This window comes from Python bivittatus, unplaced genomic scaffold, assembly GCF_059951505.1.
Source record: "Python bivittatus isolate LINGU-HERP-01145 unplaced genomic scaffold, Pbiv_v1 ctg000960_np1212, whole genome shotgun sequence".
Lineage (NCBI taxonomy): Eukaryota > Metazoa > Chordata > Lepidosauria > Squamata > Pythonidae > Python > Python bivittatus.
This window is the reverse complement of record NW_028277124.1, coordinates 1,322,249-1,348,862: the sequence shown is the minus strand read 5'-3', so window position 1 is coordinate 1,348,862 and position 26,614 is coordinate 1,322,249. Positions and strand designations below refer to the sequence as shown.

The 26,614-nt window shown below is 38.3% G+C and overlaps 1 protein-coding gene across 7 annotated transcripts in view; it reads right to left on the bottom strand.

Annotated features, from left to right (window-relative positions):
- Window positions 1-26,614, bottom strand: part of CTNND2 (catenin delta 2) — a 251,115-nt gene that overhangs the window by 30,402 nt on the left and 194,099 nt on the right. For 5 of the 7 annotated variants that reach the window (XR_015794248.1, XM_025164960.2, XM_088131557.1 and 2 more), the window contains 3 exons: window positions 19,320-19,530; window positions 17,966-18,050; window positions 13,901-14,026 (listed from right to left, as the gene is read on the bottom strand). Coding sequence is in view for 6 of the 7 variants with exons in the window: in XM_025164960.2 (XP_025020728.2) it covers window positions 13,901-14,026; window positions 17,966-18,050; window positions 19,320-19,530 (422 nt within the window). In the remaining variant the exon portion in view is untranslated. The remainder of the gene's footprint in view (window positions 1-13,900; window positions 14,027-17,965; window positions 18,051-19,319; window positions 19,531-26,614) is intronic. The other 2 variants (XM_088131555.1, XM_088131558.1) reach the window with 1 other exon arrangement.

The window sequence follows — 26,614 nt, the reverse complement described above, 5'->3', positions numbered from 1 at the left end:
TATAGCCAGTGATGCACTTCCACTATTTAATTAAGTGGAAATTTCTAGGGAGCTATATCTGATCATTCTCCCTGTAATATTTAGCTACAGTACTTTCAGAAGGAATTGCTTTATCTATCTATAATTAATTATTGATTTCCTGTATTGTGAGTGCAAGGATGACAAGACTTAATCTAATCAATAACATAGCTATGTATAAAAAAAGAATAGTGTGTGAGATAAAACACAAAGGACAGAACCTCAGACATAACAAGACTCATTATTTACACTGTTGATGTTATATAGGTAGCCACACAACAAGCTCTATAAAAGCCCAGCTAACACTTCTTGTAGACATTTTTAAAAATGGTTTATATCATGCAGGGTGCTTGTAAAATTATCTATAGCACAATGGAATTCTGCAACCTGTCTGAGTCTCTTTGGAAAATGGTCTAAAATGTAGATATATAACAGCTGGGAGATCAAAGGGTTTACTGAAATTTTGAAATTAACTGAAGGGTGCAAAATATATTGCTACACACATTCTTCAGCAAATCCGAAATATAATTATAGACCTTACAGTAAATACAGTCATCATGCCCAAACAATAACAAAATGAAGTTAATTGGGATTTAATATGAACAACATTAATTTCATGAAATCTGGAATCTGATACGAGATACAAAACTCTAGTCATTTCCTATGTTGGAGAAGCATAGATTTCAGAGTGAGAAAACTCACCTCTTAAGTTTAAATTCTAGTGTGTACGCAGTTACAGAATATTTTAAGAACCATTGTATACAACTATATTTCTATCTTGAAATAATACAAACAGATGTTGCTGTAGAATAACAAATGTCTATGACAGCAGGAAAGGATGCTTCCTCTTGCTTTCACTGGATGGTATTCCTGAATATAAGACATTTAACAAGAACTTATAAAACCTGGTCTAATCTAGATAATGGCAGTTAGAGAAAATGCAGTATGAAGTTTTTGATTAAGGCAAGAGAAAAAAAAGCCAGGCAAACATTAAATAAAAGGGATCAAATGGAACTAGAAGTTTGTAAGATTCAACCCTACCCTATTTCTTTTACAAGGCAGGACTACTCCATACATCACTTCCTGCCATGGACCCGCACAATCCAAAGTAGCACTAGTAAGTGTATAAAGCATCCACGTTTGCAACCATAGGGCAGAATGGCTCAATATTTGTGGAAAGCAGTCTGAATAAAAGTTGACTTGCTACTGTCACGGAGATCAGGCATTTTCCAGCTTACTCTAAAGGCAATGTATCTAGAATGGAGAGAAGAACGCTGTGACTGAGCTTCCCCTGGTTTCAGCAAGAAGGATTATGCAGATCCTGCAGAACTTCAAGGGTTAGTACTGATAGGCTGCCCAAGACAAAAATGGTGGTCCAATGAAAACATTGGGCATTTATAAATGTTCCTTTTAATCTCTTTCATGTCTGTTTACTTTACAAGCTACCAAGAGATTAAATTTATCCAGGAAAAAAAAAATCAGTTGCCAAGGTTCTCTGTAAGGCAGGAGCCGTAAGAAAAAAAGAGAGAGAGAAAACAGGACTGTGTGTCATAAAAGGACAAGATTTAGGTAATAATATACTTTGAACATAAAACTTGTTGCACATTAAAACAAATGTTTAATGGGCCTTGAATCTTGAAACTGGGGGGAAAGATATAAATTGGGGATTTGTAAAGGACCTCTTCAAAAAACAGTAATTTATTCTGAATCCATCTATAGAAAGAAGTATTACGCTTTCTATGGAAGCTATAAATACTAGATTTAGACTGAGAATGAAACTGTATTGATTTTATTTATGTTTATTATAAATAACTGTGCAGTTCTCCTTCAGCTTATTTCCTGTAATTAGCCACAGTGCTGAGCAAAATTGCTTGATTTGTCCTGTTCTAAGCAGCTTAAACTGAATGCTAGTACATAGTACCGGTTCACTCTCTGTCAGGCCCAGCCCAAGAACAACAATGAGGCAGTCCAGTCCAGTATAATTCCTTTATTAGCTTGTACCTAATAGGCAGAATCTTGCCAGACTAAACCTAAGCTAAAGCAACTAGTGGCTATACCCCGTGAGACTCTAGGGAGGGGCCAGTCTCAGCTTCTTCACCTTCTCGCGGTCCTACTGCGGGCTAAGTAAGCGCTTGCTCAGGAATGCTCTCCCTCCCTCCTGATAACCCTGATCCTCCATTCCAGTATCCTCCTTGCACATGCCTTCCACTACACTCTCAATCTGCTTGTCCCTCCAAAAACTCATCATTGACTACTGGCCTCTTTGTTTCTGTTCCCAAACATCATCATCATCATCATCACCACCACCACCACCACCACCAAGTGCCTCTCCCATAAACAATATGGTGAGATGTAATTTACAGGAACATATACCAGATCATTTATCGCCCAGGTAGGACCATGCTAGGTGTTGTAGTTCCTGGACATCTGGTGACAAGTGGGCTACAGGGCTCAGGACTATTGGCTGAGCAACCAGGGTCAGCAGCTGCAGGACTACTGGAAGAAAAGTTGTTTACCCATCGCAAATATACAAAGAATGAAAACAAAGAAATAATGATCTGCTATTACAAATCAAGTCCAATGAGAAGAGGATATTTGAAAAGAATGTACCAGTTCTGGAAAGAACAACATCCAGAATCAGAAATAACAGAACAGAGACTAGCAGATCAACATAGATTTATAACACGAAATAAAGTATTCACAGAAGTAGAATTGGAAGAACTGCAAAGGTCTATCCAAGGCAAAGAAATCAAAGCCTTGCCAGAAGTAGCTAGACTGTAGAGGAAAATCAGGGGGAGTCGGAAGTAGAAGAAGCCAGCATAGCTACTGAATCGTTTTCATTACCAAACCAGGCACCCTCTCTTCTGCCTTCTCCTCAGAACGAACAAAGCCTAAAACTAAAAAACAAGAGGAACTGAAACACAGAATAACTCAGCATCTAGAACAGCACAAAAACAAGAGAAGAAGGTTGCCTGCATTGAAGCTTGTTATAAAGAAACAGCTAGCGCAAATATTAAAAGATGCCAATACTATAATATCAAATATAAGCACCAGCTCACTGAAAGAAACAAAGCTGTGATATACAGCGCAGCTGCAGTTATAACTGAATACCTTGGATGCAAAATCAACAAACAAGAAAGAGTTGGGAGTGGATGGCACAATTTTACATTGGTTCACTTCCTTCCTCCAAGGTCTGTCCCGATCGGTGTTGATTGGGAGCGAGAGGTCCAGCCCACGGCTCCTCTGTTGTGGGGTACTGCAGGGTTCGGTACTCTCTCCACTCCTTTTTAACATCTACATGAAACCACTGGGTGAAATCATTCACCACCATGGGATGAGGTATCATCAATATGCAGATGATACCCAATTATATATCTCCATCCTGGGTGACTTGAGTGATGCTGTAACTACACTTTCGCAGTGCCTGGAGGCTGTGGGGGTCTGGATGGGGAACAACGGGCTTCAGCTGAACCCTGGTAAGACAGAGTGGGTGTGGACTGGAGGTGTCTCTATATCCGGGGGTTTACCATCTTTGGTTCTCGGTAGGGTTGCACTGCCCCAGACAGACCCAGTGTATAATCTGGGGGTCCTCCTGGACTCATGACTCCTGCTTGAGGAGCAGATGGCAGTCGTGGCCAGGAGGGCCTTTGCTCAACTTCGTGTTGTGCACCAGTTATACTCCTACCTGGATCAGGAGCCCTCCGGTCAGTCACTCATGCCATGGTAATTTCTTGTTTAGACTATTGCAATGTGCTCTACATGGGGCTACCCTTGAAGAGTATCTGGAAGCTACAGCTAGTTCAAAATGCAGCTGTGTGGGCAATCTTGGGTGCCTCAAGGATGGCAGATGTAACACCTCTTCTGCGAGAGTTGCATTGGGTGCCAGTTTGCTTCTGTGTCCAATTCAAGGTGCTGGTTATCACCTTTAAATCCCTACATGGCATGAGTCCAGGTTACCTGAGAGACTGTCTCACCCCAATTACATTGACCCATCCCACCTGGTCAGGCAAAGGCGGCATGTTATGGAACCTGCCGATGAAAGAATGTCAACTGACGGGTCCCAGGAGAAGAGTCTTCTGTGCTGTTGCCCCGCCGTATGAAATAGTCTCCCCCCAGGGGTTAGGTGGGCCCCTACCCTCCTAGCTTTCCAGAAGGAATTGCAGACCTGACTCTGACAACTCATGTTGGGTGAGAAGAGATACAACCAACTCTGGGGGTGGCTGGCGCCTTGAAGATGCTCTCTGAGTCTAATAACTCCTAGTTAACATCAGTTTCTTGGAAGTATTATATAGGAATCTTGTTGTAGTAGTGTATTTTAATTAAGATTTATTCTGTTTTAATTAATATTTATTCTTTTTTACTGTAAACTCCCCAGAGTCGCTTTGCAGTGAGATGGGCAGTGACAAATTTGAAATATAACAAATAAATAAAACATCAAGCACACTGAAGTCAAGAAGAAGGTTAGTAGATCATCATAGTAGTACATAGTACTAGTACATAGTAGTACATCATAGTAGTACATCATGAGAGTGAAGAAGATCTTAAAATCTAAACTCAGTGGAGGAAATACCATCAAAACAATGAACATCTGGGCAATTCCAATCATTAGATACACAGCTGGAATAGTGGACTGGACTCAAGCAGAACTAAAAGCCCTGGATTGGAAGACGAGAAAATAATAACAATGAATCATGCCCTTCATCCATGCAGTGATGTTGACAGACTCTACTTACTGAGGAACATAGATGGGCATGAAATGTTGCAAGTACACCAGGCAGTTGAAGAAGAAAAAATTGCATTGGAAGAATATCTGAAGGACAGTGAAGAAGATGCACTGAAGCTAGTACACCATGAAGGCTTACTGAATTCTGAAGAGACCAAACTGGTCTACAAGAAAGACCAGATGTAGAATAGAAAAGAGACATGGCAAGGCAAAGTATTACATGGCCAGTACACAAAAAAACTAGCAGGCAAAGCAGATAACAAGACCTGGCAATGGCTAAGAGCAGGAAAGTTGAAGAAAGACAGAGGGGCTAATTCTGGCTGCACAAGATCAGGCCTTAAGAACAAAGCCAGAATTGAGAAGACAGCAACAGACAGCAAATGCCTCCTCTGTAAAGAAGCTGAAGAAACAGTGGGCCATCTAATTAGCTGCTGCAAGAAGATTGCATAGACTGACTACAAACAATGACATGACAAAGTAGCAAACAAGAACTGGTGGGACCACAAAACAGACAAAGTAATAGAAAATGAAGAAGCTAAAGTGCTCTGGGACTTTAGAATTCAAACAGACAAGCACCTGCCACACAACACCCCAGAGTTAACAATTGTTGCTAAGAAAGACAAAAAAGTCTGGATAGTGGACATTGCAATAGCTAGAGACAGCAGAATAGAAGAGAAAGAACTGGAGAAAACCACAAAATACAAAGTCCTGCAAATAGAAGTAGAACAACTATGGCAAAAGAAAGCAAATATAGTACCAATAGTTATAGGCGCCTTAGGTGCAAACCCAAAACATCTGGAGCACCACTTGAACACCACTGGCATTGACAAAATCACCATCAGTCAATTGCAAAAGGCAGCTTCACTTGGAACAACTTACATCCTGCGACGATACCTCTAACACCATCAAACAACAGCATCTGCCTCTCCCAGGTCCTTGGGAAGGACTCGATAGGTGGATAAAAATGCCACCTATCAGTCTAAACATCTGGCTGACTGTGCAACCAACCATAATAAATCATTTATTAAATTTATATGCCACCTGACTTCCAGTGACTCTGGGCAGTTTATAAATTGTTAAAAACATTTCAAAACAAGCAACAATAAGAAAACACAAAACAGCACAAAACAAAGGAATACAGACAGTAGAGCAAACAAACCCAGATGGAAACAGAAAAGGAAGGTGCATGAATCATCCTTGCCAAAGGGCTGTAATAAGCTAGTAAACCAGGAATAAACTCATGATGTCTTTTGGAGAATCTAAAAGAACACTTTTCTTAAGTGAGATATAGCTTTTTAAAATGTCAGTGTTATTGTTTTAGAAGGGAAGACCACTTCTTAAATTAATTTGGTGCAGAGAGAGCAGTTGGGCAGCAACCTGCTTAATTGTGTGTAAAATAACCTCCCTCCTGTTTAATTTGAGAGTGAAATCCTGTGATGAAGATTAAATTAACTAAAACTTGCACCACAGAAATAGGTTCCCCCAAATGAATATATCCGCATTCATGTAATAATGAGATAATTCTCCGTCCCTCAATATTGTGAGCAAGAAACCTAATAAACTGTTATTCCCACTGCTGATTCTTGAACAAGTATATAGCTGGGTTACACTGAATATGAAAGAGCTGAAATTATTAGTTTCATGGACTCACTCATAAGGTTCTAGCAGAATTTATGTTTTCTAGCTGCATGCATTGGTCACTTTAATTTCCCTTAAGAGTCTGGCTTTATTTTAGCACAACAAGAAGGGAATATAACCCAAAGAAATTGGAAATGGTATCATGACAGCAGTGCTGTTTCATCTCTCTGTGCAGAATATGACTTGAATGACAACACAATATAGCCCCTCTGTTTCTTTAACAGATATAACCTAGAAAAATATCTATCTGTCTGTCTATCTATCCATCCAACTGTTCATCCAAACACCTGAACATCCACCCCCACACACATGCATATACTCTTAGGGCTGGAATATCTATCATATGTACACTTTTAACCCATACTATAAGCACATAGGCAAGCTTTGCTTATGTGATTCAGCATTCTCTATGATAAAAGGGTGGACAGATCATCCAGGCTCCATACGAGCCACCCTTTTGTTTCACTTGGTCACGGAAAGAAGCATTGTGATGCTAACTGTTTAAGTCATAAAGCTTAGGACTAGCAAGTTATAAAAAGATGTACTAGAAAGCCCGCAAAGATAATGCTGCAGATTAGGCAAAGCACTTTTGGGGGGGGGGGTGTTACTGTACCAGAAAAGGCTGAGGATCTTCTAGAACAATGTGTGAGATAGCACAGGAGATAACAGGAAGAAACTGTAATTGGTAAAGGTTGTTTTCTTCAGTGGAAAGGATCCACTGGATTTTAGTTCCTTTAATCAATGGGAGGATGCTTCCATGTGTGAAAGGTTCATTCTGGTACAAGCCCTTGAAATTTTGAATCTCCCGGCTGAGAAACAATAGGACCTTTTTGAAAAGCCACATTCATCTACTTTTGAACATAATAGAAAGTTACTGCAGCCTTGACCTACATAAGCCCTTCAGACATCTCTGACTCAATCCTCTTGCCTAAAGCAAGTTTGAGATTTCATTGAATAACTAACTTCAAAAGGAAGGTTGTCAGTCAATTACTGAGAGTGATGTGCCAAAAAGAGCATTTTTCTATTTGTCTTAGAGAAAGATCAAAAGAACCTATCCTACTCTCTGCAATGATACAATCTTTTAATAACCAAAGCTACAAAGCATCCTAAAATTTGTTGCAATTCTAAATCTACATTTTAGCAGTCAAGTAAATGCCTTGGCTTTATGAAACGCACCACATTCAGCAACTTCTGTATAAGCAACTGACAGCACATTCAACATTTTAACAGGTGCCGATGATTACTTCTTAAACTGTCTTACAGCAACCTTTTAATACACAATACAATTATTTTAACAGTTTATCTGGGAAAACATTAATACTCTATATATTTGACTAAAAGAACAAAAACACAGCATTCTTGGGGTTTTCTGAAATTTATTCATGAAATACCCTTTAATTAGTCAACCTCCACTGCCTGGGTAATAAACCTAATCATAAGGCATATGCAATCCACATTCCCTGTGGACTATGACCCCCCACTGCCTACATAATTTGGTTACCCATAATACCATATTTTTATAATTCACTGATGGCAGATAAAGGAACACAAAATTGCACCAAGGGGAAATCTACAATGACATCCTGAATTAATCTATTGTTTGCTTTAAGCCATGATGACATGTTGAAGAAAGGATGACATGATAATATCAGTCTTTATTCTTTTGCAACTCCAAATAACAAGGATTCAGGAGAATTGACAAAAATTCAGATAGAAAAATAAAAGAATAATTGCTTATTCTATACAGTATTGCAACATTCAGACACAAAGTTTGAAGAGATTATTTGCTTGAACCAGCCCAGTTAAATTCAAATACAGGCATTTAGGCTGTAATTTTGCAATACTTTAGGTTGTGGAGTGCCGCAGGGTTCGGTACTCTCTCTGCACCTTTTTAACATCTACATGAAGCCACTGGGTGAGATCATCTGCCACCATGGGATGAGGTATCATCAATATGCAGATGATACCCAATTATACATCTCCATCACAGGTGATCTGAGTGACTACCCTTTCGCAGTGCCTGGAGGCTGTGGGGGTCTGAATGGGGAACAATGGGCTTCAGCTGAACCCTGATAAGATGGAGTGGCTGTGAGTTGGTGGCTCCTCTGTATCTGGGAGTTTACCATCTTTGGTTCTGGATGGGGTGGCACTGCCCCAGACAGAACCGGTGTGGAATCTGGGGGTCTTTCTGGACTCACAACTCCTGCTTGAGGAGCTGGTGGGAGTGGTGGCCAGGAGGGCCTTTGTTCAACTTTGTATTCTGCGCCAGTTCTGCCCTTTCCTGGATCAGGAGGCCCTCCAGTCAGTCACTCATGCCCTAGTCATCTCCTGTATAGACTACTGCAATGCACTCTACATGGGACTACCCTTGAAAAGTATCTGGAAGCTACAGCTGATTCCAAATGCAGCCACACTGGCAATCTTGGGTGCCCCAAAGATGGCCATGTTACACCTTTGCTGAGGGAACTGCATTGGGTGCCGGTTTGCTTTTGGGTCAAATTCAAGGTGTTGGTTGTCACCTTTAAAGACATACATGGCATGGGACTAGGTTACCCAAGGGACTGTCTCATCCCCATTATATTGACCCGTCCCACCCGGTCAAGCAGAGAAGGCATGCTACGGATCCCGCCAACGAAAGAATGTCGACTGGCAGGGCCCAGAAGGAGAATCTCTGTTGTTGCCCTGCCCTATGGAATACCCTCCCTGCAGAGGTGAGGCAGGCCCCTACCCTCTCAACCTTCTGGAAGGGGGTGAAGACCTGGCACTGCCAGCTTACATGGGTCGAAAAGAGGGACAACCAGCCCTGGGGGTGGCTAGCATCTTGAAGATGCTCCTGTAGGTTAATATCCTTATCTATCAGGAGTACCTTGGAAGATATTGTTTATGAATGAATGGTTTTTATTGTATTTTAATTAATATTTATTCTTGTTTTTACTGTAAACTGCTCAGAGTCGCTTCCTAGTGAGATGGGCGGTGACCAAATTTAAAATATAAATAAATAAATAAATAAATAAATAAATAAATAAATAAAATATCGCCTCAGTGCAATTTGAGGCAAAGAAGTGTGTGAATGTATTTCTCTCTTTCTTTCTCTCTGTATGCATGCACACAATGCAATTGTTACGCTATGTGCTATCAGGCAATAATTTTTGGTAGTGCTTAAGACATCCTATCTGGATGTACATTCTCAGAGAGTCAATATTTGTACAGATACTTATACTTGCAATTCTGGATATATCTGCTTTAACCAATTATTTCTATTGCTTTATAAACAAAATGAAGATGTTACCTAGCCGGGTAACGAAACGTTTGCAAGAAAACAACCAAGCTCAGAGAACTTGGTTCCGAGGATTCCACAATAATTATAAGACTTAATTTTCTGCATCCTGATGCATATGTATAAAAAAAATCAGTTTCTGATATATATAATTGTATAGTGAGTTGACAATACAAGTATAAGTTTTGTATGTCTAGAATTTAAAAGATATATCAATGGACAATGAATACTCTTTTGACCAAAATATATTTTCACTGCTGTGGATAAATGATCATAGCACACTTATGGAATTGTTCCACAGTTAAAACTATGAATACTGTGAGGTAGATTGTATATCTGATAATTTAACACAAAAGCACTGAGAGCTTTTCTCATTACTTTCAAATCAATGAAAGCAGAACTTTGGTGAAGGCTGAATATGGCTCAGAATGAATAAATCAAATCAGATTTGCAACTCATATTGAAAACTGAGAACTTAGCAGGACTGACTAGAATAACAAGAATTTTAAAAATAAAAATTTGACTTTCCTTTAATATAGCTTCTTTACTATTGTTTCAGCATACATTTAATACTTGAAAAGCTGTCTGATACCCATGAAACTTGAATAAAATCCCTATTATGTAATATGGTTTAGAAAACTGATTAAACCAAAATATAATCTGGCATGTACTAGATGATAAAAATTTTATTTATTGTACTTTATCATGCAAATGTGTTGAAGAACACTGGACAAAACTTGTGGGTATGTTTCCTCAAAAGAGCAATTCCTTAAGAGAATGAACCCAGGATATGTCTATGGGGTGGGGGGACCTTTTAGTGGTGGGTAAAAAATTACAAGGGTTTGGCAAGATACAGCAGAACATTTTTGTATCATGTTATGATTTAGGAACAGATGGCTGATGCTAACAGTTTTGACATTACAAATCATTTGTTTGGAGACATGGGAATGCTGGTTCCAAGCTTCCTCTCCACAACTAGATAGATAGAGAGACAGAAAGACAGACTAGACTGCAAGCAAACTCCGAAACCAGTGCTTTTACTTAAAAATCTGCACCCTGTATAATAAAATCTAACAAAATACATTATTAACAAAACTACATAAAACACTGAATATCAAACATCAGTTACAAAGGAAAAGTACATTTTCAAGTATTCCTTTTCTCAAAAAGCCAATTTATTTGCTTTAATAAGTTAATTAGCTAGATGCCTGAGACGCATTTTACTCCTGAGACTGCATGTACACCATTCTGACTGTACTCTAGCAGTCTGTTGCAAATGAACAAATAAGATGTATTTCCCGCCCTTTCTGAATACCAAGGAGGCAACTCTCAACATAAAGGAGTTAATAGTTGGAAAGTTGCTGTTATGCAAGGCCACTCCAAAACAATCCAAATACTGAAGCTCAGGTGATCTTCATGCTTCGTTTTATGTGAAGCAGTCTTGGTCTTGCTGTACCACTTCTCCCTTCCTCTGGGCTATTGTTATGCCCTTGGCTGAGTCCTCCTCAATCTGATTTCACCAGTAGCAACAGTCCAAGTAGCAAGTACATAATGTCATGATTTCTGAGAAGGTTTCATGAATGGCACTTGAATGAATCCTTAAATACAAGATAAGCCCAGCCTCTGTGTGGGTGCACATGATACTGAACTGGTCTGATTTGCAGCTCAAGGCTACTCTCTAACAGACTTTTCTTTGTGTCAGGCTCTTTGTGTAGCTATGCATTCCTCTGCCTCCTGGTTTTCTAGCTTTCAGTGATATCCCCATGGATGGCCTTCATCACAAAGCCAAGTCAATTGGGCCAGGGGGCCTGATGCTCCCTCTCTGTGACTGCTTGGACTTCAACTTTCTCTGGGTTCTTCATCACAGTCCTCTTCATCAGGGGCATGATAACTGCTGTCTTTTTGAACCTGATAATCTACTTCATATTACCAGCATTTTTGCATCAGTTCAGAAAGAGAAATTATCACTATTACAAAACACATGGGGTCATATCACATATACAGACAATGGCATGTCATTAACAGGAGCAGGGCTGATATTTTCAGTTTTTTCCGCTGTTTAGCGTGGGGTTACTAAATATATTTTAATGTAACATTTGAACATCCTAATACAATTTTTAAAGTTATATTAACCCTATTTTATATTTTATGTTATTATTCTCCTTTAAAATGTCAGGAAATGATGGTTTTTGATTTTCAGCCATAGTTGTAAGAGCCCTGGGGCCATCAAAACAAAAAACCCAACAACAACCAAAACAACCACCAGCAGCACTACCTTTAATTTTCAAGAAATTCAACCACAAATTCAACTGGGAAACAGATAACATTTTAAACCAAGCCAAATTCATCCATGTTAGGGAATACCTAGAAGCTTGGCATTCTGACAAACCAGCCATTAACAGGCATATAGGAATAATAAACTCCATCTACATACCATTTAAAAGATACAACTTGTACTGGTGCCAGTCAATACAAGGAAGGAAACAAACAGCTCAGAGCACATTAAACTCCAAAGTTGAGGGCTATCACTATCAAAACTCTACAGCTGATTAAGGCTACTGTTGTTGGTGGCCGTGTCCACCAGTGAGGTCTTGATTTCAAAACCCAGGAAAACTCACGTAACAGATGTGCTGGAATCCGTACAAGCTGTTCTAGATGCTGGATGAAAAAACTGCCTAGGCACATATTGCACTTTTGCTAGATCAGAGTATGTATAAATTGTATTACCTTGATACAATAATCTCCATGTTCTTCAAGCTCTTAAATGATGTAAGCTGATCTTCTTGCTTTAGAAGGTTAGGTTATTATTCATTAAGAATATCTATGCACACGGCATATCCATTCCCTTCCTCCTCTGTCTGCAATTAATCCTACCATAGGGTATTTCTTTTTCCTTTTTTACCTTCCAAGGGATAGGGTTTAATATTTACATCTCATACCTATGACACCAAATATGAAGAACATTTTGCTGGTGCTAGAGAAGGAAGCAACTGACATCTGTTTAAGGAAGGATCCTGAATAGTCTGCAAATGTTGTTGGTAGGCAACTGCCAGGAGGAGGTTTATTATCCAAATTCTTACTTAAAGGCACCAATACAAGTGATTGGAGACAACCCCTTTGAAAAGGTTACCTGTGAGCAGGTAGCAGGTTACATAGCCTTCACAAACCTGGAATGGGTCTATGCTAGTAACTGTACTACACTGTATCAGGAGCTATCAAATGTGTGTGTGTGTGTCTGTCTATCTATCTATCTATCTATCTATCTATCTATCTATCTATCTATCTATCTATCTATCTATCTATCACCTACCTACCTACCTACTGTGGGCAGTGTGACATCTAGGAGTTTTATCAAAGGCAGCAAACATTAAACATGTATATTGAGGGAACTTTTTTGGATGCTTGGATTAAACAAACTAAATTTAGTAAATAAAATTAATAGTACTTCTGTAGTGCATTTCAGACAGTTAAAACACCGTATTTATATTATCTTCATAACACAAGTCTGTGTAAAGGATGCCAGAATAGTGTATAGCCAGCAGGTGAGACAGAAAGGCAGTAACTAATATAAGATTTAAACCAGGATCTTATGTGCTACAGTGCAACAGCAATATTTCTTAGCAGGATTATAATTCTGTTTTACTTTTCATATGACCCTGCGTGCTTCAGAAGAGACAAGTCAAATAAATTTTGCATTCACACCATTTATCAAATAAAAAAATAAAGAATATTGCTATGATTTGATTTTTTCCCTGCTAAAAAAAAGTCTAGAACTGAGGAAATGCCTGATTAAAGAAATATATCAATTATATCATATATTGGAGAAGGATTACATAGAAAAAAAAAGGACTGAACTCAACTAAGCACACCACTCTTTTGCACTGTTTTACTTTACCATGTTAACTTCATTTCCACAGTCACTAAGGAAAGTAATTCACTCCTCATACAAGTGACTTAAAGATTTAGTTGACGCTGCAAGTGATGTTAAAATATATTCTATGCATTGCTTTCTGCAATTGTATTTTGATTTATACCAACGTTTACGAAACTCTTTAGTGCTATTGCAGTGCTAATCTAGGAATGCATTCAATGTCATTTATCGTTTTAAATGTGCCAGCATTTAATGTGACACATTTAAGCAAGGCATGTTGGTGGCATATAAATTTTAGAATAAATAAGTAGATATGTAAGTAATTCAAGAAAAAAATCACAAATCAAGACTCATCAGCTGACAGCCAGAATACCTGGGTCTGGGAATAGATTCTGGTTTCTTGGTTCTGGGAGAGGGAATGCTGAGCGTGCCATGACTCAGAATGATGGGTAGGTGAAAATCCTCTGTCCTCAGCCACTCTGAAGTCTGGGGCCACCCGCTGCCATAAATCAATCAGTCAGTCAATCAATCATTTATTCCAGTGAGATTTTTTTTTTTTCAAACAGAGATATAGAAATATGGGAACTAGGCCACATTTTTTGTACAACTGTAACCATTTAAATTCGAATCAGAAATAGAATACATTGCTAACTACAGATTCAGACGGATTCCAAAGCAGAGAAAATGCAGTTCGAGCTATTCTCAACAAAGACTATATCAAAACAAAACAAAAACCCTAAAATCGGTAATAGCACATTGTTCTCTTTATACAACTGGATTGGAGATGATTCAGTGGCTGCTCTTATGCCACAAAACTATATACAAATATTTTTTTTCTGTGCATTTCTTCAGCAAGCATTATTCCTGCACTAGGTGTTTCTTTCATTTTTTTTTTCAGGAGAAACAGGTGAAGTAATGATAGCTGTGAATTAATGTTTAATCATGTTATATTAATGTTTAGCGATGGACTAAATTAGGGAAAGCAATTGGGGGGGCTTGTGGGCTTCAAATTTTGATAACAAATTACATGTACTCTGACAAGAAAAGAATTTGATGATGATGATGGTGATGATAATTAATTAAATTTATATGCAGCCCAACTCCCAGTGACTCTGGGAGGTTTACAATTGTTGCTAGGATCCTTGTCTTTTCATGAACAAGTGTCATGGTTGGAGTGGACACAAAGCAAGTCAGTAAGTTTGATCCTTGCTCTCCCCAGTTGCCAGGGTAGTGTCTGTCGCTTCAGCTTACATTTATTTATTTTTTTCCTGAGAGATGGGCTTAGTTCCAGACATACCATGAGGAGGTAGCCCACCAACATTTCCATTTTCTAAGAATGTCTATGAGATCTGTGTAGGGATCAAAGGCTTTCTAAACTTTGTCAGAGGCTGACACTGCTTTGCATTAGAAGTATATCTCATTTAATTGATTTTAGTAGAAGGATCTAAAGCTAAGGTGGGGTACCCATGGTTGCTTACCCCTGTCACAGATGATGAACAAACCTATGTTCAGTCCAAATACAAGGAATATTATGTTTGTGAATGATCAGACTGACCTTCAAACTGATGGCTACACTATACTGGGCAAGGTTGCATTTGTTCTAAATGATCACTTTCAGAGTCTGGGTTTGCTACTCCTGTCTCTACATCTTGGTTCCAAGAGGGTATCCGAGGTAGCACTGCTCCCAGAGAATGCGTACTTTGTTATATCAGGCTTCAATAATATCCAAGCTGGCTTATTGCAACATATTCTATATACAAATGACTTCGAAAGCTAAATGGAAGCTTCGCATAATTCAAAATGTGACTGCACACTTATTATGGGATAGGAACATTTTCTGCCTAAGCTGAAATATGTGTAATGAAAGGCAGGGAATGAGGCCAAACATAGGAAAGGTAAGGGAAATGAAAGGACAATGGTGCATAGAAGCAGCAGTCAGGAGAACCATAGACCTCTGAGCACCATTAAAATAATATGAATGTTCCTGCAAAATATTTTTCAGGATTCTGTTCAACGATATCAAATATGTTACATTTGAAGTGAATGTTGAAATGAGAAAATGATCAACACTATCTCTTTAAACTCTTTTTACTACTAAAATATTGCAAACTTAGTCAAAGATGACAATAATTAATGATGTGTCAGTCATGAATAAATGGTATTCAGTCAACCCTATAGTTGAAATTATTTCCACTGTTCTCAGCACAGAAACTTGCTAAGAAATCAATCTGCCTCAACCCACTTAGTATTTGTCTTCTTCACAACTGAATATGCCAGTCAAAACTCTTGCAAATTTTCCTTCTTCAGTCTCACTTTAGGAAAATCATTTGAGGAAAGGATTACTTCTTTATTTATTGAACTCTAACAATTTGAAACAAAAGGATCAAGTAGTATAATGAAAACAAATCCCACTGTGTTGTTTGCTGACATTGGTGATGCAGGGTGTGTGTTTAAGAGAGAAAAGTTTTGAGTAGCCAATTCAAAACATAAAAACATAAAAAGCCTTTTCTTTATTTAAATTTACATAGCAAGCCAACAAGTCTTTACCACCACTGAATTCTGTATTCTCCACTATTCTACTTTAAATAGCAGCCAGTCAGATGACCATGGATGATGCATAGACAGGTCATTATGGTGAGACCCTTCTGCAGTTTGACTCCAGCATCTTATAATTAGAACTCTGCTATTTCTAAACTTGAAGCTTCCATGTAGCTATCAAGGCTATCAAACTTTATACAGATAAACCAATCATGCTGTTAAATTCTTTTGGTAGTCATCCAATTTTGCAGTATTGGATTCAAAACGTTAATTATGTATTGCTTCAATTTCATGTTTTGTCTAAACATATTTGCCCATTTGAGTTTGTTTTCTATTTGTGCTATATAAAGGAAAACCAACCAATTTACTCATTTCTTCAACATATCATTCACAGTTATAATTCTTCATCAAAATAACAAACTTTTGTGACAATGCTTCAAACCTTTCTTTGCTTTCGTCTTTCTTTTTGTGTACTATCAATCACCTCCTCTTTAAAATGGAATGGCCAATATTCTATAGGGTATATCAAAAGTATCTATTTGTATAGCAAACATATAGTGTTGTGATATATGCTATTTTACTTAAAATCTGTTCTAATGACACCTAATACTGAATTTTCCTTTACAACATAAAAGTGTCTTTCTGCTGTCAGTAAAAGGACACCACTTGATACAACCCAGTGAGCTACTGTTCTTAACAAACTTTCAGTTATGTCCCCTAAGATCTTGCACTTAGGTATTACAGCTGATATCTTATGAATGAACATATGAGGTTAGAATTTTGTGCTTATTTACACTGAATCTCAGCTGCCATTTTGCTACTCAAACAATTTATAGAGAATATTATTTTTTGCACAAAAAGCTCCTTTGGCTGACGTACATCTTTAAAAAGGGAAATGGAATCTTCATTTGCTATTTCTCCTCCCACTGTCCAATGTTGTTCTTTCATATATAATGATATTTAGGACCTGCATCTTCTTTCTGGTGTAGTTCAATGTTTTCTTGTGAAAACATGAACTAAGATAGCTGAAATGAAGCACGCTTATTCTTCAGTGCTGACATGTATGTGAGACAAATGCGGCACTGATTATGTAAATCCAAATTAATTAATATAAGTCTTTTTGTTAAGGATTGTAGGAAATCCCCATTTTATTTATACCTTTTGCAACAGTGTATATTTGCAGAATAATCCAATCTTAAGGTTACACTCGAACATTAAAAAATGTTATAATGAAATACAACAATGAAATCATTGCTGCCTTCAAGCACAAAATAAATCTTTCAGTGAAGATCTTTTCATTTATTGGCAACAACATTACATAAATGTTATTAAAAAAGAAAAAAATGATTTTCAATGTTATCATACAATACTTTCGTATTTTTTAGAGATGGGCCAACTTGTTCTACTCACGTCGGAGATACCCCAAAATAACTTACATTATTAAAAACTATAAGAAATAACTTATTCCATTTTAGCCAACCTGAAACTCTAAAAACAGAGCCTAAACTTAGATCAGACAATAGAGAGTAGGTCCTAAAATTGCCTAACAAGGATGACTTTACTTTAGTTCTATCTGCACTGTGCAGAAAGTTTACTGCCATCCTCATAAATTATATTTCAGAAGTTATTGTATAAAAAAGCATAGACCTCAGTTAGGATGCCATTTAGGAGATGTTTTAGATCATATCTGAAAGATCCTTAGCAGCACCCATGTCTCTGGCCAGCTTGTTGGTTATACCCACTGTGTAACTCTTTGTAAGATATTCTTCTGCACTATGTACTGTATGTATAATGTTTTCAGGACATTTTAAATGTTAGATTCATTACTAATTTTCATTCTAAAATTCCTATCCAAGAAATGGTAACTTAATAATAGACAACACTGCAAAATAAGTCTTACCTTTTTGTATAGACTTCTCAGATCTCTGTACTGCCACATGCTATTTAAGACCTGAGATGCTGCCTTCACTACTTTTGGTGAATGCCTATTGAGGAGGTAAAAAGTTGACACACATGAGGAACTGAAAGGCACTCATTGGTTCAATCAATACTATATAAGTATGCTTTGGAAAATGGAACTGAACTTTTTTTGATTATCGTAGTTTTCTTATAATTTCAATATTTATTAAAGATTGGAAGAGAGATGAAAGAATGAACCCATAGGCGCTAACCCTAAATCATAATATGGATTGTTCTTCACTTAATGTGATGTATGTATGGACCTGAGATTTTGTGTCACTTCATGGATAGTGACAATAGTGATAATGACTCTTAAGAAAATAGTGACTCTTAAGAAAAGAGACAAGATTTTTTGTCATTTTATGAATATTCATTTAACTATGCCTTATCATTATGTCAGAATCCAACATCATAATATGTTCTTGTTTATTCCTGGTTTGCATTTATGATCTGTTCCAAATTTGTACTTGCAGAAGAAAGAGACAAAACAAGCCAAGAATTAACAAGCAACTTCATTCATCTGCAATAGAACCTGGCTTGTTCAACAAACTATGGTTAAAATAAATCCTGACTTACTATTATATACACATGCAGCTTTTCAATTTACCATAGATTTTAATTGAGTACACAAACGTATTTGGGAAGAGAGAAGCTCTGGAAGATGAGACTCAGTAAAATACAGATTTTAGCTATGAAATTAATAACTGCTTCTGCTCTTCCTTTGGGTAAAATGCCAAAGTTCTTGGGAACAGTATATTTATTTTGATTCTTTGAATATCCTGTCTGGTTGTAATTGTCTTTTACTCTATCAACATTAATAAGTTTAATTATCACTGCACTCTCTCAACACTATATAAATATTCTTTACTCTTGATATTTGTTTCTGACTTTGATGTATTCCTCTCTTTTCCAACCAACATTGGTAGCATGCCCACTTCAGGAAAAGAAAACCCAAATGTTTTGGGAATGGATTACTTTCTAAACATTTTCCTGACAAAATCTGTTAGTCTGAATAGCAGCTGCAATTAGCAGCTTCTGGGTTGCTGACCAGAATAGATAAAAATTAAACCACATGTTTCTTTTGATAGGTCAATATAATGCCACAGATCCAAATTAAGACTACAAGTGTAACACATTTTGATGTGAGATTATTTGCTTATTATCTCCCACCCTTCTTCCATCATCTGTGAAGTTTTCTAACATGCAATAAACGATAAGACTCCAGGAAATCATTAGTGTAGACAAGTATTAATTAAATTACAGCTAACAGGCAGGAGATGATTGGTGAAACATACTTGTCTCCTTTACTCTTGGAAATGCCAACAAGTTTCTCAATTCCTCCTGCATCCCGTAAGGCCTTGGCATTTTCCATATTTTTTGTGATGACTTCATGCAAGGTGCAGCAAATGGCAGTAACGGTATCATCAGACATGGTCTTGCTTGCTGAACTGCTACTGTTGTTACCTCCCGGAAGCCGGTGAACCAGGTCCCGCATGGCATACTTGCCTTTTGGAAAGGAAAAAAAAAATGGTGGAAGTAGTCATATATTATAAACAACAAGCAATGAAAGAACAGAAGCACACAAAAGAAAATCACATGATTCAATGATTTCTGAGTTCTTTATTTTGCAAGTTAACATGTGGTTGTTTGTCTATTTAGGGTTAGGGTTAGGGTCTCTTCCATATTATTAGTAGTTCTCCATTATATTTTAACTTTTGCTCATTAGTTCCACAAGTCCCTATTTCTTCACTGGGCAGACTATATATCCCTGATATAGAACAGAGAGGAGAACCATATACAGTGGTACCTCGGGATACGAACTTAATGCGTTCCGTGACTCTGGGCGTATCCTGAGTTGGTAGTAACCCGACGCAAATTTCCCCATAGGGTTCAATGTAAATCCGGTTAATCCGTTCCGCCCTCCGAATTTGGTCGCACCCCGAAGCAAATTTTCCCATAAGGTTCAATGTAATCACTGTTAATCCGTTCTGGGGTCCGCGGACCATGCGTCGGGGGTGGGAGAACGGCCGGGCGTGGCGCGGCGCGGTGGGAGAAAGGCCGGGCACCGCACGGCGCGGCGGGAGAAAGGCCGGGCGCGACGCGAGAACGGCCGGGCGCGGCGGGAGAGCGGCCGGGCATGGCGCGGCATGGCGGGAGAGCAGCCGGGCATGGTGGGAGAACGGCTGGCCGCGGCGTGGCACAGCGTAGCAGGAGAACGGCCGGGCGCGGCGTGGCAGGAGAACGGCGCGGTGTGGTGGGAGAATGGCCGCGGACCACATGTCAGGGGCGGAAAAATGGCCGTGGACCACGTGTCAGGGCGGAAAAATGACCGTACCCCGAGGCGGAGTTCGCACATCGAGGTAAATTTTTGCGGCCGGAGCTGGTCGTAACCCGAAAAGTTCGTTAGTAGAGGCGTTCATATCCCGAGGTACCACTGTAATTGGAAACTATGCCATGTGAACACTTCTGTGCTATGCAGACAGGAATAACTGTAAATTACTTTCCTCTGTATTCTATTGATATAATTTTCTATAGGAGCAAAGAGCTTTTTATTATTAGAGGGGTATCAGTTGGCTAGGAGTTGTAAAGAAAATGCTACAAAATTTCAGGGACACAGGGGTGTTATGTACATTACATATTTACATGAATGACACTCTCCCCATGGCCACGTATGACAGAGCAACTGCAAAACAAAAAATAGTCTATTTGTCAAAATAACTGTATTTTCCTACCTATGTAATATAGAATCTTTATTGCAAACATTTCCACCCCAGTTTTCTATCCCAATGTGCACACAAACCTAACCCTCCAATAAAATTGTAATCTGAAATGAATGTTATTAAACACAGATGATCTATTGAGACCTAATTAATGATAGACTGTAGGTTTTCATAGCTCTATCTATTGGTGAAATTACTTGTAAGTAACCCCACACGAGACAATGATTAAGTGCTGGTGGCTATCAATCATCTGCAAATATTCACTGTCTCAAATGAAATGACCCAGAAGTCATTATACTGTGAAACATTCTGTTTGGAACTTGGCTGGTTAACCCATATTAACAAATTATAGTTGATTTATTAGCAATATATTAGCTTCTAAAAGCCAGCAGTGATGTGCTCTGCCTTAACAGTGGAATAAGCATATAATTTCACAACATACATATTGCCAATGGTATTAAGTTACTTAATTCATCCTTTAAAAAGGTCATGAGTGAGCAAACGTTTAGTGAGCAAACTATCTATGGAAAAGCCCATACTCTAATTCATACACATTGCTCTTTCACATCTCTCCCCCCCAACAAAAAATAGCTCAAATCACTGTGTCGTTTGGAAGGTGGGAAAAAATAGACGGGAAAAGATAAGCCACGAGACCTGTTATTTCCTTCCAGTGGAGAACAACAGTCCTATTAGCAGCAGTGATCCAGAAATTCTGGCTAATTTAATTGATGAAAAAGTGCTTTAATGGAGAAGCCTCCTTCCTGCCTAATGCACATGTACACTTGTGTATACTTACTTAAGCTTAATAAACTCAAAGATTAACCAATATAACCCTGTCCTAGTGCTAATATCCGCTAATATCAAAAAGAGGACCTACAGAAATAAAATGAACTTTACTTTTGTCTAAAGCAAGTTAATTTATTTTTTAAATGGTGGAAGAATTACCAGTTTTTCAAGAAATCACTATATACTGCAGACCAGACTTCTTCAGGGCAATACTACAGTCTTATAAACCTTATATTGACCATACTGGCACTTTGAAACCATAGGTTCCTTGTGTAAAATAATCAAGAGAGAGTAGCTAGCTAGCATTATCCCAGTGTTAGGTGTATCTTAGACTATATAGATTAATATTTAATTTATCATTAAAAGGATTTTTATTTGTCTCTTCAGACCCAAAAGAATCTCCTATAGAACCTTTGAAAGGTCAACGAGAAAATTCCTGCCCTCAGTCTTGTCATGAAGAGAAGATAGAAAAGAAAAATGGAGGGAAGAGGAAAAAAGCAAATTCACGGTTCTGAGCTTTGAGGTTTTTACAACCACCAGCTGGGTGGAAAAAAATTCATTGAGAACAAAAGGACAATACCCCAAATTGGTATTGTCTCAGCACTGACAGAGTGCCAGTTTCCCTTCTCTCTGTCTTCTGATAGAATAGCTACTCTCCAGTGATAGTTAATGGAAGAAAGCAGAAGCCCAGTGGAGTTGGAGCTGGCTTTTCGACAGTGTGTGTGCATGCATGCATGGGTGTATACATGTGTGTATATACACAAACATACATATGTAAAGAGGGAATATATGGTATGCATGAGCACTGCTTTCTGAGTACTGTAGGTAAGAAGAGAAAAGTATTGGAAGCATGTAATAAGGCGATGGCCACAGAGAAGACTTCACATATTAAAAAGGCAAACAATCCCTGTGAATTTGGAAGGCTCTCTCCTTGTATTAGCATAGCAGTGATATTGTAGGTAAGTTTGCCGTTATATTAGTGGCAGAATTCTGTCCTATTCAGCATTACAGCATTATTTTGCAGGCTTATGCTACCCTGTGTCTCTTGAATGCTTTCTTATTCTTGGTAGTTCAGATGTATTTTAAATAGACCTACCCTTTTAATTTTTAGTAATCAGCAAAGAAATCCAATTAATCTGAAGATAATTAATTTCATCTGAAATATCAATGGAACAGCCAATTGTTTTAATGCACTATAATTTTCAACTAGTTTCTTCCCTATTCTATTTTGGCTGATAAAGAGTCCACAGAAAACACAGAGCTGAGAAGGGTATTATTATCTCCCCTGACATTTAACTTCTTTCTTTAAATATATTATCTATATTATGGTAACAAATTGAGGCTATGAATAAAGATCATAGCTCCACAGTGGCTCTTTGCAGAAATGTATGAAAAGATATCTCAGACCTCTGTACTCTGGCAGGCAATAGATGGGAAGAAAAGGTAGTACAAAATGATTATGCTCAGTATCATAATCAGGGATCTTGAGTCACTAAATACATAGTTGGCACTGAAAGTTGGGTATGAATCAGTACAGAGGATATTCCTGCTGTGCCTCTGAAACAAAATGCAGTAACCCAGCAGAACTGTGGAAGGAGCTCTTGAGCTAGATATGGAAGCCCAAGGTGGCCCAGATGTAAGATGGTGAGTGGTAACTGGATGTTGCTCGTTCTGATTCCAAAGGTACAAGAAGACAGTTCATGAAGAGGTCTAGGGCACAAGCAGGCACATCTTTAAAAAAATTGCCTGTGGAAACGGTAGAAAAAACAATTAAAAAGGGAAGAGAGCTTTGTGGAAGGGAACTTTACCCAGTGATGAAGCATATGTAGAGACAGAAAAAAACACACCAGAATTAGAAGAATGTTTACAAAAAAAGTCCTCTGCGGGCTGATGCTTGCCTGAAAGGAGAGGAAAAGAAAAGGAAAGGAAAGGAAAGGAAAGGAAAGGAAAGGAAAGGAAAGGAAAGGAAAGGAAAAGGAAAAGGAAAAGGAAAAGGAAAAGGAAAAGGAAAAGGAAAAGGAAAAGGAAAGGAAAACCAACCCAAACTAAATCTTTCTTTAGCAATTTACAATAGGATAGGAAAGGCTGAATTGTTTTATCAATCTTCCTTGTGGGAGGAACTGGAAATTATGACTGCCCTGAGAAACTCAGTCTGAACAATATGACACATGCTATATAGAGACAAGAAAATAATTCCTATGCAAGAGAAGGAGGCAGAAGAGCAGAGCCCTTCTGCTAAGCTGTCAGTACATCAATTGCCTTAATGGCCAACAAGTTTATAAGGTGCAAAACAGCTAATGTGCTCAGATATTGAATCTTTCAAGAAGCTTATGCAAAGGGAGACTTGAGTCACTTTTTCTAAGAGCATTTCAAGTCTTTGAAATGTCAGTAGAACAGACCTGGGTAGACAGCCTTCCAACTAAAGATAACAGGGAGTTGTATGTTTCCTGGGACCTGACCCCCCATCCTCCCCATTTAGGTATAGATGCAGAATGTCAATGCAATCCATTTCAACTGGACCATCATACACAACTTGTGCAATATGAGAGACACCTATCTTTCTGCAATATAGTCCTAGTGGACATACAATGCTACTCCCTAAGCTTGTGATTACCTACTGGGGAATTATGTATTCAAATAGCTGGATTTGATACCATAGCTCTATCTCACATATTTCTTTTTATTTCTTTTGATACATGCTCCAACTGCTGATAATGCAATGTAGAAATATTACTGGTATTGTTATGGGAAAGATGTAAGCCTCTTGCTATTAAGAAATACACCTTTGAAGATATAAAAATTCCTCACTTTCAGAAGAGGAAGCAATAGATCAGTCTAATAAAAATGTATTTTAAATTCAGTCTGATCAAAATATTAACTGATAAAAGCAAATCTCTGTCCAATAATATATTTTTAAGGAAGTAATATTTTTTTGGGAAGAGAAGGGTGTGTGCTGCAGATAAGGATACGGTACAGCGATCACACATTTCTTAATTAGCTTCAATGGAAATTCTACGTGGGCCATTAGCATGATTAATCTTCTTGATGGAAAGGCAACTGTGCACAGAAATGATGTCACAGTTTTATTCTCCTTCATAGCTTTGCATAACTTAACAGTAAAATCATTTAGAGTTTGATCCAATCCACTATGAGTATTTGGCTCAGGCATGGAGATATCCTCGCAGGTTCAATAAAACTGCATTTTCTTTATCTCACTAATAATCTGAGGGCATCCTGAGGGCTATAATCAAGGTTGGGGGGCACATGCAGTGTATAAACTATACACACCCCTGTGTTAAAGATGATGGGAGATCTGTACACATCTCAATAATCACTGGTTTCCAGGAAATTGCAGATTACAAATTACAGTTTATAAATTAAAATTTAATCTCCAGAAAAATTGATAGAAAATTTATTAAAGCTAGATCTTAAGAGGAACAGCAAGGAATTTGCAAAGAAAACTCCTGCCTCATTATTTATAAGAATTACAGTATTTGAAAGCATCCACCATGCATAGATTGCAGCATGCCACAAGTTATTGTATGCTTACATTTTCAAAAGACTGTTGATGAAGTCTTTCTTAAACTAAGTACTTATGTGTGAGAATTGGCTGCACCAAGGTCAGAAGCAGCCTGAAATCAGAATAGGGAAACAATCAAGAGAAAGGTAAAAACTGTTCTTCCGACCCCAAAAGAGGAGAACAATTGCCCAACATGGGCAGGAAGAAAAAGCACAAGAATTTGAACCTTTGATTTCACTATAAACAGGACTTCATTGTTTTGTTTTTCTACAAGAAACCTATCAGAGCTTTGCATCTTTGAATGACTGCTTGTGCCTGCTTCCAGTTCTAGTGTTCATTGTTTCTTGAGAGAGGCCTAATATCATGGGTTAGAAATAATAACTGGTTATTAGAAAACAGAACAAATGAGACAGTTTTCACAGCAGAAAAGTGTAGAAGCAGCACTGGGATACTCTACAATTCAGGAGTCTAGTAGCACCTTTCCTGACTAACACATTTTATGAAAAGGCATAAACTAAGTTCATGAAAGCTAATGCCTTTTCATTAAATGTGTTAGTCCAAAAAGATGCTACCAGACTCCTCCTGATTTTTTTCCACCATAGACTAACATGGCTATTCTACTACTACTGGATACTGTAAGAATCTATATTGGAAATTAATAGTAAACTTTATAAATTATCCAGGCAAGCAGAGGCAGATATATTTGCAAATGATACCCCAAATATTTGAGATTAAGTGAAAAACTAAGTAGTGTGCGATCAACCAGGATGATCTCTCAAAATTAGGAAAAGGGCATTTGAGATTTGGTGGATAATTCACTGCAGTATGAAAAAGACAAAATCAATGTTAAATATTAGGGCAAGAGAAAAAGCCTATAAGATCAAGGCATATCCAGAATGTTGCATATTACCTTATCCCCAAATTAATATGCAATACGTTATTCTTGAATGGATAATGAAAAGAGATGATTCAAGGTCTTGGACTTTTCTTTCTGTATATGCAGCATTAAAGCCTCTGAGCTTTTACATTTGTAAAAACAGAAGATTGAAAGGAAGAGGTGCTGAGCTGGGCTGGGTGGCCGTGGCTTCGCATCTCAGTGCTGGGCTGGGGGAGCTGTGGCTTCACAAAGGGCCAGTGCCTTTTCAGCAGGGGGAGGAGGAAGATGGCAAAGTCAATTGCAAAGGTCTGTTGGGGGCGGCAGGGGTGGTGGAGTGTAGGGGGGTTTGCGTGTCCTCCTGCCCCCGGCAGTAGCCACCTCTAGCCCGGCTACACTTGGCCTGGCTGTGGCAGCTACTTCCTCACCCACTGGCCTGCTTGCGAGCTGCCCGGGACTTGCAACGTCCTGCCAGCTTCCCCATTGACTTCATTTGTTTAAAGCATTGCTTAGTGATGGGAATTCCAGTCCCAATTACCATCGTTAACCTGTACTGCTTTTTTAACAAATCAAGGCTTAAACAATTCCTAGTTTAAACCTAGACCCTAATTTGCTGAAGATTTCCAGATGACTGTAAAGGTAAGTAGGAAATTTAATATGGACTGCCTATACCCCAACCACTAGAACACT